The 17,832-nt window shown below is 39.7% G+C and overlaps 1 protein-coding gene across 1 annotated transcript in view; it reads right to left on the reverse strand.

Moving 5' to 3' along the window:
• The window catches only part of LOC150078296 (synaptic vesicular amine transporter-like), a 98,371-nt gene that overhangs the window by 28,708 nt on the left and 51,831 nt on the right, over positions 1-17,832 (reverse strand). Inside the window, exons 6-8 of the mRNA XM_090384987.1 lie at positions 16,084-16,124; positions 15,086-15,149; positions 2,273-2,368 (exon numbers count right to left, since the gene is read on the reverse strand). Coding sequence (XP_090241113.1) covers positions 2,273-2,368; positions 15,086-15,149; positions 16,084-16,124 — 201 coding nt within the window. The remainder of the gene's footprint in view (positions 1-2,272; positions 2,369-15,085; positions 15,150-16,083; positions 16,125-17,832) is intronic.

Consider the following 17,832-nt stretch of genomic DNA (forward strand, 5'->3'; position numbering starts at 1 on the left):
AGACGATTGTTGGAGCAAGTGGATAACTAGACATCGGCAATCTGACTTCGGTGGTGGGGAAAATCATGGAAGCAATGATCGAGATATCAGTACAGGGAAATGGAATTCTAAACGTTACAACATATCACGGTTTTTTTTGAAAGAGAAAACGAAACCCTTTTTTTTTTTTTTTTTGTCTAACTAACATGTTTACAGTAGTTGTTTTGACAATTACTCGTGAGCTGGATATAAGAAATAATTTCACCAAAGCTTCTGATTCATTCCTACATGAGAGGTACAAGCTGGAGCATGTTGTAATCGCTAGTAAGATTCTAATATGAATCGTAGGGTGGATGCAGGAGGCAAAGACTTGCAATTCATGGTTACTCTTCAAACTGGTCTAACGTTAGAAGTGAGATTCCCCAATAATAGGTTCTCTGAACACTGTTGTTTCTGATTTTTCATAAATGATATCGACAAAGGGGGCGTGATGTGAAAATTTGCAGACAGTGCAAAGATTGGAGAGTAGTTAATGATCAGCATTAAGCAACGTCCCTTCAGGACTACTTGGATTGGCTTCAAGAGTGATTAAGAGATCTGTTTTAATGCAAAGTATTCAGCCTGGAAATAGCAACCAAAAATAAGTCATACACTTATTAAAAATAGTGGAAGAAGAAAGGGATTTGGGAGTAGTTACGATTCGGGAATTTGCGGAATGATGTGTACACATGGGAGGCTTATTGTGTCCTATCGAACGTTTGCTTGTTGAGATAGGGAAGTCATAATTCCAATGTACAAGGCAATTGTATAACCACTCTTGGAATACTGCGCAACTTTGGTCTTACAATTTCCCAAATACGAGCAATCTGTTGGTGGAATTTGTAAAAGGGTACCCGTATGAAGAAAGACTTCAAATAAGTGGGCCACAGAGCTTGACAATGAAGTAACTAAGAGGGAATATGTTCGAGGTTAATGAAACTCTGAGAGGAGAGAGTAAAATAAATTAAGACCAAATTTCGCTATTATAAATGATTCCTAGCGACCATAATTCTATGGTTTTCTTTTACTGCATGGCTAATAGTAGTTGGTATTCAATGTTTCTGTGAAAAAAAAAACTAATTTAGCTAATGGTAAAATCGGGGGAACGTCAACAAACGGGAAACTACTGCCAAAATCTATGAGAAGAAGCGAGTGCTGGTCGTATGAAACGGATTATCAACTTAATTGTCTCCAAACGACGGACCAATTAACCTCTACATTTAATACGGGAACATCAAATATCTGCATCATGCAAAGAATCCTACAAAGGATTTACACTTCGGAAGTCACTGATCTTGAGCACCAACCGGAAAATATGGCTGCACTGGTGCCAGAAATCCAAAGAATGGACACAGGAAGACGGAAACTAGGTCATGTGGTCCAATGAGCCTCGATTTAACCTTTATTCTCCGACAGAGGAGTTAGCATATACATATGAACCCACACTGGAGCTATCCCCTTGTGTACCTACTATACACAAGGGGATAGCATAATTGTGTGACATGCTCTTCGTCCCCTGATCCCACTGAAGGAGCTGCGAAATCCACAGCATATCTGAACATCGTTGAAGATCAGTACACGAGACAGTGTTGCATGCTTATCCCTATGATCAAGGGAACCTTCAAGATGAGAATGAAACTGGCTATACAATGAACCAAATATGTTTTTAGACACAAGAAAAAATCTTTGAAGAACTCTTTATTGTATACTAAATGCACACGCCGTACACAATACTCTTCACGGCTACAAGCCAAGGCTTCCCTCGTCAGCCCAATTTCCGGAACTCCTTCATTCTCAATGGTACAATGTGTTCTTCAACAGATTCCTATGCCGATATTGCTCTAGGAATTGAGGACCAGCATTTGAATGGTCCAATACTACTCGTATTATAACTTTTCATCTCGTTGTTAAATAAATGCCACATCTTCTCGTAGCACTGATTCAAGCCAACGGCGTTATCAAATGCTATTTGCTCATTCCTAATAAGAAGCCAGGCAGTGCACAAGACATGAAAGGTTGGAAAGTTATCATTGGGTACGAATAAGACAGAGAACAAATTTGCGAAAGAATTACATTAACAAAACTTTAGCGCTCAGCTACAAAACTTGGGAGCTCCATTTCAGACAAAACTGGGTACACATTAAACTATAGTCTTGCTTGCCTTCTTTAACTAATAGTAACCCCTCCTTCCGATATCAGCACAGATTTTAAGAGGTTAAAAGGATTTAAAGTTAACAATTAGAGGATGTCTTACCGAGCTGCCATCGAGGTGGAGTCATAACTTCCATTAGCCAAATGGTGAGGAAAGGCTCCAACGTTGCCAAGGATAAAGTAGAAATGCAAATTGCTCCTGGAAGGAAAAAAATAATAAAAAGATAAATTACTCAGTGTTTTCGCTACCTAGCGTGAAATAAAAAAGAACAAAATTTAGTTAAAATAAATTTATTTAGATATAAGAACAATAATCAACCAGGTAGATTGTTTTCTGTTTAAAAAGAACATATCAAATCCCATTTACTGAATGGGATTTGATATGTTCAAATGCAACGACGATCGTGTAAATTTAGTTTATAATACAGATGAATCGCAGTACTGATTGTAGGTGTATATAACACAAAAGAAGAAAAAGAGTTCAGCAACTTGAAGGGATTTCCACGATATGAAGATGAGAGCCATTTGTGGAAGACGTTTTACAGGTGATCACAGCTGGAGCTTACTCTCAAAGAACAATTTCCGTTACTGCCTTCAAACGTATTTGAATTTGTCACCTGTTTAATTTAGAAACAGTCCCTACTTAACCGTTCTTCTAACCTGTGGTGGATCATGAAATGCCCTTAATTTTTTCCCACAATGGAGGAAGTTATAATGGCTGAGTTAGACTATCACGGTTGATGGTGCATACCTTTTTATTCTGAAAGTCGGGTTTTCGTCCTACAAACCAACTATAGAATAATTCACATACACGACCTATTTATGCCTTGTAGCCTTAGTTTCCCCAAAGCTTATTCGAAGCGCTCTTGGGTAGCATAGTCGGTATAATCACCGTCCTTCCCATACCGGGTGGAGTTCGAATCCCATCGATGACGCAAGGAATTTTTAAGGGCTAAGTTAGTCAGTTTCAGGCGAGGGTAGCTGGGTCTTTCGTCCATCCAACAGCAAATCGACTAAAAAGCACACGCAATTAATTAGAGACATTATATACGGCGCAATATGGCCAGAGTTGCTGATGCGCCTAAAAACTTATAACAACTAAGATCCAACTAGCTTATCCGAAATAAGCTCAAACGCTGTTCGAATGTTCTCCTACAGAGCTTGCTTTTTTCTTGATTTATTTCTGTAAACCCTTCCCTTGTGGAAAACGCAAAGGGTAAAATCCATCTAGTAGATCGGTGGGGAAAAGTAAGGTCTAATCATTAATTTATGGATGTCGATAAACATTTCCATATATTTGAAAAGGGTACTGAGCAGAATTCAGTTGAACTGACGCCAGAAACTCCGAAAATGCTCTTTTACCCCCTTAGGGTTTCTTGACCCTTGCTTGAACATTTTCATTAACGATGTAAGACCTGAATTCATTTTCATGGGCGATAAATACTGTTTCACATAATGCTGAGTGAGCTGATGAAAGTGAGGATATTCGTCGGATGGAGGACAGTCCTGACTTCCAGAACTTGAATTCGACTAGAACATCTGGAATCCATTAGTAAAACGACAAGCTATTCTATGAAAGAACCCTACTCCCCTTTAAACACGTATGATCGGCCACGATCTCACAATTGTTAGATTATGAAAATAGAGGCATATTTCTTTTCGAATTCGATATAATTTAGTTTTATATTTAGTAATTGAACTTCCATTTGGAACTGTAAAATACAATTGCCATATATTTTCGATTTCTCTATCTATTCTCAGTAAAGTTGCCAGATTCAAGCATCGATCTATACAAAAATAATAATAATTATATATAAAATCAACGGACTGATCAGACTAAAAACAATTACACTGAAAGGACAGAATTCATGGGGTTCCTGGGCAAAGCGACGCTGTCACCTCTAGTGGACGAACCCACCGCTTGGCAGGTACATAGGTACACTGCATTCACGCAGACAATAATTCGCTGTTAGTGTAGATAAACGTCATGAGTTGACCGATTTTGAAATAGGGATGACAGTGGGTGCCCGACGCATGGGTCACTATCTCGGAGGTGGTACAGAAATTGCAATGTCCCCATTCGACAATATCAAGAGTGTATCGGGAATACGCCATTTCCGGAATAAAATCTCATCGTGGACAGCGCTGTGTGGGGATGAACGTGGCGTCTGTAGACGTCTGTCTCGCATTGTTTCAGACAACCGGAGAGCGACAGTGGTACAAATCACTACAGACTTCAACGAGGGAGATGCCACAAATGTCTCCACCAAGGCCATCAGGCGATCATTAGCCGCAATAGATTATGAGAGCCGCCGACCCACCAGAATCCCATTGCTAACACCACAAAACAGGAGTCTACGCTTCAACTGGGCTAAAGAATATCGGCACCGGACCTTCGATGAATCCCGAATCCAGTTATTTCTAGCGGACAGGAGGGTGTGTATCTCGCGGAAACCGCACGAAGCTATGCACCCGTCATGTCGGCAAGAAACTGTACAGGCAAGTGGACGGTCGGTAATGGTACTGTTCAACTGGCACCCGTTGGGACCTGTGGTACGTCTACACGTACCTCTGAACGTTCCAGGTTACGTGTCGATCCTTGCAAACTATCTGCATCCCTCATGCACGCATAGGACAATGAGCCGTGGTGACTAGAACATGGTTCGAAGAGCTTTCCGCAATTTTACAATGGCCTCTCCGTTCACCGGACATGAACCCTGTGGGGCATCTTTGGGATGCTGTGGAAAGGTCCGTTAAAGCTTTGGATCCTCCACCCAGGAATTCGACGGAATTATGGACAGCGATGCAGCAAGCATGGATGGAAATAACTGTGGAACGCTTTCGTGAACTAGTTAGCTCAATGCCTCGCCGCGTGACTGCCCATGATTTCTGCCCACTCAGTGTACACTGCATTATCGAAGTTTGGAACAATGACTCATGGAGTGTTTGATATGAAGGAAGTTCTGGAATTATCAGTTGTGTCGGTCATTAATTTTCTTATATTTTCGTTGACATAAGAAAACAGTAAGCGCAATTTCCTCGATTCGTCTTTAAATTAGGATCCTACATTATAGATTATTATTCGTATGTTTCATTTGTACTCTCCTGTAATAACAACAACATTGCATCGATTTTTTTTCGCCAGAGATCTTGGCATTATGCTCGAAAAATGCAACTGCCAACAAAAGTAACTAATTATGAACAGAAAAAAGATTGTTGGAATCAAAGAATAAACGAACACTGAGAGAAGTGCAACTTCTTTTGTACAAAGTATGCAGACCTCATGCAATGTCTTTGCTTTTCGTAGATAATTATACAAAAAAAAGAACACTAAATCAGCACTTTTGAGATGTTTCGAAGAGAAAGACGTACTGAACTTGCCCTCAGCTCCCAAGACAATTAGAGTTCATCGGAATATCGATGAAAGAAAACTATTAAGCAGTGAATCAGAAAAACCGTTCAAATTCTGAAATTGCACGGATGCTTTTGAAGCGGAAGCGCGTAGATTTAAACTCAGTTGAACTGACGCCAGAAACTTTCGAAATCTATTTCAGAAAGAACTAAAATACAAAGGCCTATGGTTTTCTTGCTTTAAATAATTTTCTCATTGTACAGCAATTCCCTTAGGGTTATTCTCCTAAAATGGTGTCCAATTTTTTGGCATGTTTGCTTCTACGTAAGTGAATCTTATCATAGACAGAACTCACCAAAGTGTGGAGAAAGAGATGCAACATCAAGTCTAGAAAGCGTTGGTTCAAAAACTCAGTTAACCATTCGGATCGTTCTAGAACTCCCAAGAAACGCAATGCCATATGCAAGCTGAGTGGATGAGTACTTGCTGTATGGAATAAGAGTCACATTTTGGTACAAGAGGTTGTGTAAGCAGTCAATATATCTTCCGTAATATTTATGGTAAATTGTTGTAAATAAATAAAGTATAACATTACCGATTTCGTCGGGGAGGGGAAGCGCTACTTTTGGAATTCAAGTTAACCAGATGAATCTAGAGATTGCAGAATAGTAAGGCTACTCTTCAACTCCCTCCTCTCCGTGTAGCTGTAAGTGCGAATCCTTACTCCACCTTTCTCTTCAACTTCGAAGAGAAAGTTAATGGATGTAAGTCTTTCATTGACCTCTCCCTCCTTTAGTGAAACATCGGCTTTCTGTAAGGACAAAGGCGAAGCTACTATTCTTTCAACATCGGGAGAAATTGATTATCCCTAGAGTAAAAGAAAGACATCCTCATTATGTTTGGAAAAGACTTCGATGTAAATCTCGTATGCCGATGGTAATTATAAGACAAACTAAACCAAGTTTTGCAGTTACTTAAAATTGTTTTGTAGCTTACATTCTTGTTCGTTGTGTAACCAAATGTCTGTCAGGATGATCCGAAGCTGTATTTGTGGTTCTTTGATTCTTCTTACTTTCGCAAGGTTAACAAACTGTTGGTTTTGTGTGCCAAGACCCTTATTTGTAGATATTGTGATCTGCATCATACTGTATTATAATAGAAGTTGTCAGAGCTTACGTAATATATTCGAAACGTTCCTGGAATCGCACGATGGTATTTAAATGGGTTGTGCTACGGCCGCACGGTTTTGGGGCGTTGAACTCGATGCGCACGCATGCAAAGTGAGAACTGGCTCGACCAACTCACTCGTACGTCACAGCTTGAACAACGAGCTAACATCAAATTCTTTAAATTTTGGAGAAGTGCTACAGAGATGCAGTAAGTTTATGGAGATGACGCTTTGAAGAAAGCAGCAGTTTGCGAATTTTTTCAAAAGGGACAGGAAACGCTATAAGATGAACCTCGTGGACGCCCTTCGATGTCACGGGACGAAAACGTCACGAAAGTGAAGGAACTCGCTGTTGTTGTAATGGGGGTGGTTCAGAAGCAACAGCAACTAAGGACATATTGCTCCGGTATATTGAGGGCGACTTTCTGTTTACTGGACGAAAACTCATATTTCCTTCCTAAGAAAAAACCATGTTACCTTCACCTGAGACCGACTAACTCAGCCACGTTGTGAAAAAGACTCATAAAAATTACTCCTGCCATCGAAGGGACTCGAACTCGAATATTTACACCCCAGTGTGGGGAGAACGGCGATTCTACTAATTGTGCTACTCACGAGGGAGAAGGAACTCGTGCGAAATTATAGGTCAATCACTGGTGTTGAGATTGCTCAAGAAGTTGAACTGTCTGTAGGTTCAGTACACGCAATCCTCCTTCAAGATTTAGGTTTGTGGCGTCCCATGTGTGCAAAGTTTGTTCCCCGCTTGCTGTTGGACGTTAAAATGGATTGCTGGGAAGCAATCGCAGGCGATTTGTTCGAAAAAATTTACGCAGGATCCGAACTTCCTAAGAAGAGTCGTCATTGGGGATGAGAGCCGAGACATGGAGAATCACAGATGGCACACAAAATTGTCTCTAACGGCCAAGAATTCTCTCGCAATAAAATCCAACGTCATACTGATTTTTAATTCGACGATGAAAGCATAATACACCACGAATTTGTTACTAGGAGAAGAAGCGTTACTGCTGCTTACTATATTTGAGCTTTTGACACGTTTTACGTGAGAATGTGAGGCGAAGACGAACTCAAAAATGGATGGATAGCTGGATCCTGCACCCAATCACACGGTGATGGCAGTTCAGCGAAAATCAGTCATGCAGCAGCTTCCCTACTACTCCGACCTTGCACTGTCTGACTTCTGGCTGTTCCCTCGTTTAATCGATTGATAATGTAAATCTGCTAGGGTCTCTTCAGGGTACACACCTTTTTCGTTATGTTAATTATTCTTTGTATTTTTTAAAATATTTGGAATTTAATAAGAATAAAAATTGGATAAAGTTTGTTATAAATTCTACAAAAAGATAAAATAAAACAGTTTTTATTGCAACCGATTTTAGTGATTTTATTATTTTTATAGTTTAATTTTAATCTTCACTATATTTTCGAAGTTTATTATGAAATTTTGTTTTCCTTCAGCGATCAGAGCAAGCAAAAATTTTTAATGAATGTCATCTCATTTCTAATTCTTTGTAGGAAAATGTATTTGGAAATGTGGGCATCGCTAGTTACCTCCATCAATAAACCAGTGCACGCCTCAAATGCGCTTTGCAAGGCTCAAGTTACCGGCCAACACTATCAATATTCCGAGGCTCCCTGTTAAACATCTGGCTGGCTTCATCTGCTCTCCCCCTCCTCCTGGGACACCTGTGCCTGGAGGATGCCAATGTCTCAGCTCCGCAGCCGTTCCCTCTTCATGCACACCTTCACCTGTCCAACCGAGTTTTTGCAAGAAATCTGCCCAGGATCGTATATACAGACAACGAATACTCAGAGACCATTACAGTCTTCCCGATAACCCCCCCCCCATCCCGATCTGTGCCTAGCTGGACAGTTCCTCTAAGCACAATTAATTCAGACGCATCTTAATGTTCCCTGTAAATAAATATCTGTTTATGCGTGTTTTTTTACAGGATTTTCCCATATTTATTATTAATCTTTGGCCAAAGTCCCGGGATGGGCTATTGTAATAAGCAATGTATATTTATATTATTTCTACAAGTTACAATAAAGATTCTTCTTCTTACAATCAGGTTGAATTTATGAACAAATTTCTGGGTTCCTCGTTTTAAATCTGAAGCAGAAAAGCAACCAAAGCTGTTTTATTTGGAAGACGGGAAGTGAGCATGTGCATTTTTATTTTATTTTATTTATTAACACACAACTGTATATACATTCTCAAGTTATCTTAATCAATTTATATACAATATTTATATACAGATTTATATACATGCTCTTATATATACTGTAGTCTTTCTGTACATTGATTGTGTGTGTCCTGATATGAAGGGTGGCTCCTAGACACAAGCCCATCTCCACCTTTTACTCCTGAGAAAGCTCAGAACGTCTGCAAGACAGGCCTGAAAAAAAGAGCATTATGTCAGGCCATTTCGCCACCAGGGATTAACTAACACCTGGATCCACCATTCTCTATGTGTGCTGTAATGCACAAATCCTGCACCTACCGGAAGTAGTGCTATACTGGTAGGTGCCAGCAATCCCGCCCCCAAGGCTGCCCAAACTTGGAGGCCAGCGAAAAAAAAAAAAAATAAAATAAAAAAAAAAAAAATAAATAAATAAATAAAATAAAAAATAAAAATAAAAATTTTCCAACTAAGAACAATGTACACTTGTTGAAAAAAAAAGCAACATTATACGATTATTTACATGCAAATAGCAAATACATACACTTACATTAACTTAACACTTAGAAACATTAACATTATCTCCACTTTAGAGTCCATCCACAAATGCAAGCCTGAATTGGGTGTCCAGGAGCAGAAGATCATCTCGCTGTAGACAAGAAACATCCTATAAAGATGACATTACACGAAGTGTTCTGTCGTCAAATGTGCAGCACTTCCCTTAATTGGTATCCTGCAATAGATTTCTTAGCTCCTGTCTTCTTTTAAAAACTTTGGCCGAGAATTCCTGAAGCAAAGCAAAGATGTCCCACCTCTGAACCAAGAGAGGTAAATTATTCTCCGTGAGGTTTGGCAACCTATTTAGTAATTCCTGCCTGTCTGAAGTATACAGTCCGCATTCAAGGATGACATGTCTCCAAGATTCCACCTCACCGCACGAACAGTAGGGGTCAGGTTCTAATCCTCTTTCAAATAGTTTGGCCCTTAAGCCATGTCCAGTGATTAAGTAACTCGTTGTCATGGTGGGAGCAAACCAAGACGACACCCTCCTGTCCATTGCAAAGCTTACGGCTGGAATGAAGCCTCTTGTAATGGTTCCATACTCACTCAAATCCCAACGTTGCTGCCAGCAATTCACAAGCTCGCCCCAAATTCTACGTTTTTCCTCCTTTATGTTGTTATTTGGATTAGAGGTGATATTCAATATTTGTAACGCCCTTCCCTTCTTTAAGTTATATACAATACCTCGGAAAATAATGTGTAAATCCAAGGGGATGGTACCTGCAATAACCTGTAAGGCATTTGTCGACACTGTCCTTGGAGCGCGTATAACTGTAAGCAACATTGTACGTTGCAGGGACAGAAGCTTGGCTTTAGTTGTAACCTTGGTAGCAGCCGCAAACCAAATACCAGCACCATAATCTACAATGGGAAGAAATATCGTCTTGTAGTACAATACCAGAGTTTTTTTGGATAAACCCCATTCCTTGCGGGAAATTCTAACAACTGCAGCTACGAACTTTTTGATTTTTTCATTGATTTTAGTGACATGTACATGAAACCTGAGACGATCATCTAAAGTTAAACCCAGATATTTGGTGTTCTGTACATATGGAATTTGAGTACCATATAGGGTTACCTTTGGCGGCCTTCCATAATCGAAGTGGTGTTTAAACACCATGAAATTGGTCTTGGTGACAGAAATCTTTAGTTTATTCAAACCCGCCCATGCCACTAAATTATTCAAAACTGACTGAATTTTTTGTTCGAGAATTTGTCTTGATCCTCCCTGCACCGCCACCACCAAGTCATCTGCATATGCAACTTTGATGAACTCATCGCTATCCTTCGTGAGCCACTGGTCTAGCACTGCATTCCAAAAGAGAGGTCCCAAGACTGAACCCTGAGGGCATCCTCTTGAAACGGTAGTCGTGTATGATAAATGCTTTGCACATACTCTAACTTGTCGATCCTTAAAGTAAGATCTGAGGACTCTGAACAGGTAGTCATCACACTTTGCCAGTTGCAGTGACCTGAGAGCACTCTCCCACCAAAGGGAATCGAAAGCGCCCTCAAAGTCAATAAAAACAGCAAGAACATATTTGCTGTTTGCCTCCTGAATGTAAGTCAGCAGGGTTGAGATTGCGTCCTCAGTGGAACGTCCTTTTTTGAATCCAAACTGGCAATCAGAGGAGAGATTATGTTCTGTAAATAATTTAAAAATCCTTGGGGCAATCATCCTTTCAAATAATTTGCCAAGATTTGCCAATAAAGAGATTGGCCTGTATGCTCTGGGGTTTGTTTTTGGCTTTCCCGGTTTATGCAAGATTTTTAAGAGCGCAAGCTTCCATTCGAGAGGGAAAAGCCCTTCTAGCAGGCATTTATTAAATAAGTTTAATAAAATCTCAGGGAAGAATTCATAAAATTTTCCAATTACTTGATTCTCAATGAGGTCAATGCCAGGACATTTTTTATGGTTCAATTTAGCTACTGCAGCACCTAGCTCAAGCATATTAAAAATGGCAGTTTCGGTTGTCCCCTTATATTCACGATTAATGCGTCTAATTTCCGCTTGATCAGGGCTGTCCATAAACGGCAAATCTTCCGGAAATAGGCTACTCACTATCCCTTCGACTGTAGATTCCCAGTCCGAAGTTTCTTGATTCTCTCTAATTATCGTGTTGTAAATTTCACCACACAAAAGTTTATTTCTTGAAAGCTTATAGATTATACCCCAAGGGTCAGCATTTCCTGTTTCCTTCACCAGACGTTGCCAACAATTTTGCCTGCTATCAGCAATTGCTTTATGGTACCTCTTCCTCAAGTCTCTGTAATCATTTTTCAAAGCCTGAGTGTCTGCGTCCGATAGATGCCTATTCCTTTGGTATGCTTTTCGTGCTTGTTGAGTTTGTTGTCTCAATTCAGCTAGTGTCGAAGACCACCATGGGACAGAAGTTCTTCCTGTCTGTTTTCTTTTCGTCGAGTAGGCCATCGCTTGATATAAATGATATTGAACCAGAAAAACATATTCTTTTGCTGTTAAGGTGTTAATGATTACTTTGTTATCTCCATTAAAAATTGTATTCAGATATTCACGAAACTTGGTCCAGTTCACTCTGTCCATCCGAAAACGCCTTAAATCCCTTATTGTTATATTCACTTGCCTATCCTCCGGTAAAATCGAGAAGGTGATTGCTCGATGGTCACTATTAATTAGATACGGATTGACGTCCCAATTTTGCACCCTATCCACCAGATTAATGGAGGTTAAAGTAGCATCTATATTAGATTCACCATTTGTCGTCGAGAATGTATATGGTTTATTTGGCAAGTTCTTTACACAGAGATTATGATCCAAGATCAGATCAACCAACTGCTCGCCTCGAGCATCAGAAAAGCCGCTGTTCCAAAGTGTAGACTTAGCGTTGAAATCTGCTGTAATTAGTAAGTTTTTAGCTGAAAATCTGCTACATACCCTGTCAAGTCTGTGTAAGGCTGGCTGAATATCTTCTGAGGGAGGAAAATACTGGGAAACCAGATAAAACGACTGGTCCCTGGAGGAAACCAGGATACAAACTGTGGTAGCAGAACATTCACTTGAGATAGTTGTTATTACTAGTTCACTGTTAAAGATAATTATGGCGGCCTTGGGTCGATCGTCACTTGAGGCAATAATCCTTGCCGAAATTGGATATCCTATAACTTTATACGCTGAACCCCCTACCTGAGAAGAGTAATACGGTTCTTGCAAGCATACAATATCAAACCCCAGATCATCAGCAGCTTTCCTAATCTCGTCCGCCGCTGCACATGCCGGTTCTCTCGCCCTCCTCACCATAAAATTGATATTCCCACATTCCGGTTTGTAGCTGATATGAAACAACGAAATCCGCCGTAAAGGTATTGTCCTCTTGTCTTCTCGAATAGCCACCAGAGTAATGCTGGACTCTCTGAAATGGTATGCTAAAAGAGCATTGTTCTATCCAAATAAGACAACTTTGTGAAAAAATAAGACTCAGACCACGTGGACTACTTACCAAAGGAATTCTATTTCAGGACAGTGTACCATCCCACAAGTCACACTGCAATTGTGATTTCTGAGCTGGCGTGAAGGACGTAAAGGTTGCAGTTGGATCCCATGTAGGCATTAATGTTATTCGGAAGGTTCCATGATATAAAATGCAAATACAAAAAAACTTTTCGCCAGCATTTGTGATCACCGATTCAGCCACTGCGGAAAAGTACACATCTTTAAGAATATTTGTCATCGGACTTCTTTTCCAGCTCTCCCTAATCTCTTGGGCCTTCGTGTACACGTGCGCTTCTTTGGATAAAAATACTGAATGTCATCAGAGCCTTGACACTTTTCTTTATCCCGGTCATGTTGGAGGTGCAGCTCGATCTCTCTGAATACATCTGTCACTTGGCGCTGTTACCAAGGGAACGTTCTATCATTGCCATATTTCTCCCAACAGCTCGAGATTATCTGTCCACGAGAGAGGTATCTACAATGTAAGCAACGGGAAGACACGCATCGAATATGATAAAAACGCCTCGACTGTAAGCTTTGTATTCGAGATAAGAACACATGGAAGAAAGTAGACAAAGAATGAGAAAAAGAAGTTGGTTTATTTAGCAGACACGCTTCCGGAATGTGCAGTCAAACGAAGCATTGCTGTTTTCTCAGACATTTGGGGATGCGTCTTCAAAGCACTAACAAAATCGAACTCTGTTCTGACAGTCTACGCGAGATCGCAGTTTGCTTTTTATAAAAACAGGAAGTAGTTTAGCATTATACCAACTTCAGTAAAGTAACGCAGACCTCAATAAAGATTAACAAAAGAAGGAAATGCTCCTATTTTTTTTTCCCTCCGGAATATACGCCATCTTGCTGGTTTTAACTTTGATAAATCATGAACAGATTCTATGAACTTTTAACAAGAGTAACAACAACATTTTTGGTTTGTGTGCATGTTTTTTCTCTTCCTTTCTTAATTCTTGTCAACACCAGAAACAGGAAGTTTCATTTTCGTAAATAAATAAAGGTTAAGATGAATCCAGCATGTATTTATTCCCGATAACTAAAGTGTCTTTAATCGTAGACAGGCTTTACTAAATTGGATCTTTCGAAACTGACGTTAAAGTACATGATGGACTTTAATTTGGGAATGACGCTATGTGGTTATTATCCATGGATAATTAATAAATCAGTTTTGCATTAAGCGCTTTGACCTAATTCTTAAACTTATTTTCACTGTTCACCTAACTGAAAAAATTTTATTAAAATTTAAGTCTTGGAAGTGCAAATTGTATCCATGATCAATGTCTGTTTTGCTACTCTTCACCTCTCTAGTAAATAAAACTATAAAAGAATGCCCATATTGTTTATGCGATATTTCATTTATTAGCCCCAGCTGATAAATTAAAAAAAAGGAGACCCGTCAACTTTAAAACTGTCTAAGGCATCAAGGGGCTCACTCGGTACTTGATTGAAGTCTTTGTCAAGAATACTCTTACTAATTAATTCCGGATATCAAACAGGATGAAACACAAAACAGGCACGTTTGGGTTGAGCCGTTACGTTTTGTTCTTCTACGACATCACCCGGAAACCAGAAATATTACACAACCTGGAAAATGGCAAGCGAGTTGAGTGGCAGCTAACAAAACACCACACAACTAAAGACAATGAAACGAGCTCCATCGCAGTCTTATCGAACAGTAATTATATTTTAGCTTCAGGCTCCAATTCGATGTTCATATACGGCAGGAAAAGCAAATATGGGAGATTGGTAAGGTAAATAATAACAAAACGTTGCTCAATTTGTCAGAAAACCTAAGCGCAGCATTGTCTGATATTATCTCCAATTAAAGTATGTTAGGAATTTATCTATTATCAATAATATAATAATTTTAAACCGCTATTAAACAGTAACATTATCGAAGGACCGCACAGGAGACTCGAGTGCATCAGCTATTTAATATTTTTATGAATAAGTGCGTGAGCTAAACTGCTCGCCGCTTTGAAGGCACAGTGGCAGACGTTTAAAAAAACTGGTTGAAGGTGTTCCACGGAGACTACAGGCTGTCAAAGCCTAAAGGTTCCATCATACATTAGTTTTCCTGTGAATAAAGATTATTTGTATATATGCAGGTATTCGGATATTAATAAGAAAAATAGTCTATCCGTACTCACCCACTGCAACAAGAATGTAAACATCGGTCAGAAGGCTAAACAGGGACGATCCAATCAAAAGGCGCTAAAGAACAAAAGAAAACACATCAGGAATGAAATAAAGGCGACATACAGAATCTTAAATGGTTCTTAAATTTATTTACTTTAACTTTTCACGCCTTTTGGTTTAAAAAGAGCCGAGCTGACTAAAAGTCAATCAAACCATATAACTAGCAACTATTAATTCATTGTATATTCTTTGCCTAAACCTGACTGAAAAGTAAGAGAAGGATGTTTGGTTTCCAATGAATTGTCCCAGATGAGATGATGCGAAATACACGACGTGTACGAAAAAAGTTCAATAGAAGAGTAGTTCGCTATGGCAGCGCCACAGAAATCATCCGAAGTTATCTTTTGCTCTTCTTCGTATTGAAACTCCAAATGTACAACCAGCGGTGATAAATGGAATAGACGTCAGTTTTTCTGTGGGTCATGAATCATAAACGTTGAAAGAGTAAGCAAATGATGGATGTGAAGCGCAAAACGCTCTCTATACGTGATGTCCACAGTGTCCAAATAATTCATCGTCTGTGATTTTATGGTTCTGTATGTCCTGCTTCATTTCTTCATGCTGTCAATGTTTCAAGGGACTGTAACAAACATCGTAGAGAGATACTTTATTCAACTCTCATTAGTTCTGCATGTGGTTTTACTCTGCTGTCTGAATGACTGATAAAGTTCCGTTTCGTGTTTGAAGAGTATTTCAAGGCTCCATTCAGATTTCTTTCTTTATCTCAGCTGCTTCAACAATCGCTAATAACTATTCGACTAGCGCAGTCTGGATTGCTAATGAGACTCCTAAGCTACAATCGGTGTTTATCTTCATTTAGCTTTTTTTATTTTACTCATTTCATCATCTTCGCACTAGTTTGGCTATCCTTTTCTTTTTATCCATCCCTTTAACAAACATTTTCTCGGATATAATGACGAAAATACTAAAATAAAGCGGATTTACTCACCTCAGGTTCCAGACGAGGACGAAGGACAAGAACTTGAAGCGCTGCATAAAAAAAAGTTCATACTGTAAACCAACAGACAGAAATTCAATTCAACTTCATAAATATAACATTATAATAAATATAAAGGGAGTGGCCACTTTATTCTGTACGCCCATCCTTTTCATGAAATAGAGTACTACTTCAGTAAAAACCATCACGTGTTTAAACCATGTGATACGATGCAGAGGGATGCCGCATATGGGCAAATTAAAGATTTAATTGACTCTGAATGTCGCATAGTAGTTAGAAATAAATGCACTGGTATAATTATCTCGGAAACTACAATCCTGCTCGCGTTTGCACCTGTGATTCTGGTGTGTCGAAATTAGTCCCATAACTAAATAGCGTCCAGTCCACGGCGATTCCTGGGGTCCGAAACAGCTCGTTGATGCGAGAAGCTAATAGAGGCTCATAAGACTTGCGCAGGATAACAGAAAAGTAGCGGTTAGTCAAACAACTCAATACAACAGGTATTTCAGAACTCACAATTGTCAAGGATTGGGAAATTGTAGCCAATGACCGACAGGACTCCTCTTGTCAGCAATAAACAAGAAGTTACTGTTATAGGCATAGCTGGAGTGGCTGCAGTGTATCCATCTGCAAACAGATTCTTCCAGCAGGACAATGCACCACGTTACCAGACCAGAATTGTATAGATCTATTCCAGGAAGAAGAGAGAGAGAGTGTGCCGACCGCAATGACCTCTCAGTCAGAAATTTTTAATCCAATTGAGCACCTTCAGGATGAGATGGACCTAGTTGTCAGAGCAAAGATTCCAACTATCCAGTTCGCCCCAACTTTAAGAAGCAATTGAGTCAACGTGGACAAGTATCACTGTGGCACATTTTAATACCTCCACACCGAATACAGGCTGTTCTGAGTCCAAAAGAGTGACCTACTTGCTATTAGGTGTTCCTAATGAAGTGGTCACGAAGTGTAATTTAGTTGGAATTGATCAGCTCCCAATTACGCAATACAAAAACCTTCCAGTGTGTGCAAAAGTCAGTAGAAGTAGTAATAATAGAGGCATGTGATGCAAGTAAGCAAATTGTATGAGCTTATGTAGCAACAGCCAAAAAAAAAAATTTTCACACAATCATTCCCTCTAAAAGTTTGTACAGTTTCTCCTTGAATTTATTTAAGCTATCAACTTCCACAACGACAGATGGAAGTTTGTTCCAGCAATTAACCACCCGCTGGCTAAGGACAAATTTCCGCACATCTATTCGACAACTGTCTTTCCTCAATTTGAATTTTTGCCCCCTCAGTTCGGATATCGTGAGCAAGAGGAAGAATTCAGCGTGCTCAACCCATTCAAGGCTTTATACACCTCAATCGGATCACCTCGCAGGTGCCTAGTCTCCCCATTGCAATTTGCAGAACTCAACCCCTTCTTGGTAAGAGGACCCCTTCCTTCCCCTCAGCAATCTTGTTGCCCTTCTCTGTACACGCCCAAACAAATCTACATCCTTCGTAAAATGAGGCCTCCAGACCTGTACTCAAGGCGTGGCCTGACCATTGCCTTATACAAAGGGATAATCATCTCCTTTTCCCTGCTAGAAAAATTCCTGTATATCATTGACAATAACCCATGACCTGCTCTGGCAGCCTGTCTGCATCGCTCAGAAAACTTCATATCTGACTGCACAATCACTCCCAAGTCTTTTTCATTTACTCTAGCTAGGAAGTGTACTGTATCTTAAAAAAGGT

This window comes from Mastigoproctus giganteus, chromosome 11 (genome assembly GCF_048544385.1).
Source record: "Mastigoproctus giganteus isolate SK-2022 chromosome 11, ASM4854438v1, whole genome shotgun sequence".
Lineage (NCBI taxonomy): Eukaryota > Metazoa > Arthropoda > Arachnida > Uropygi > Thelyphonidae > Mastigoproctus > Mastigoproctus giganteus.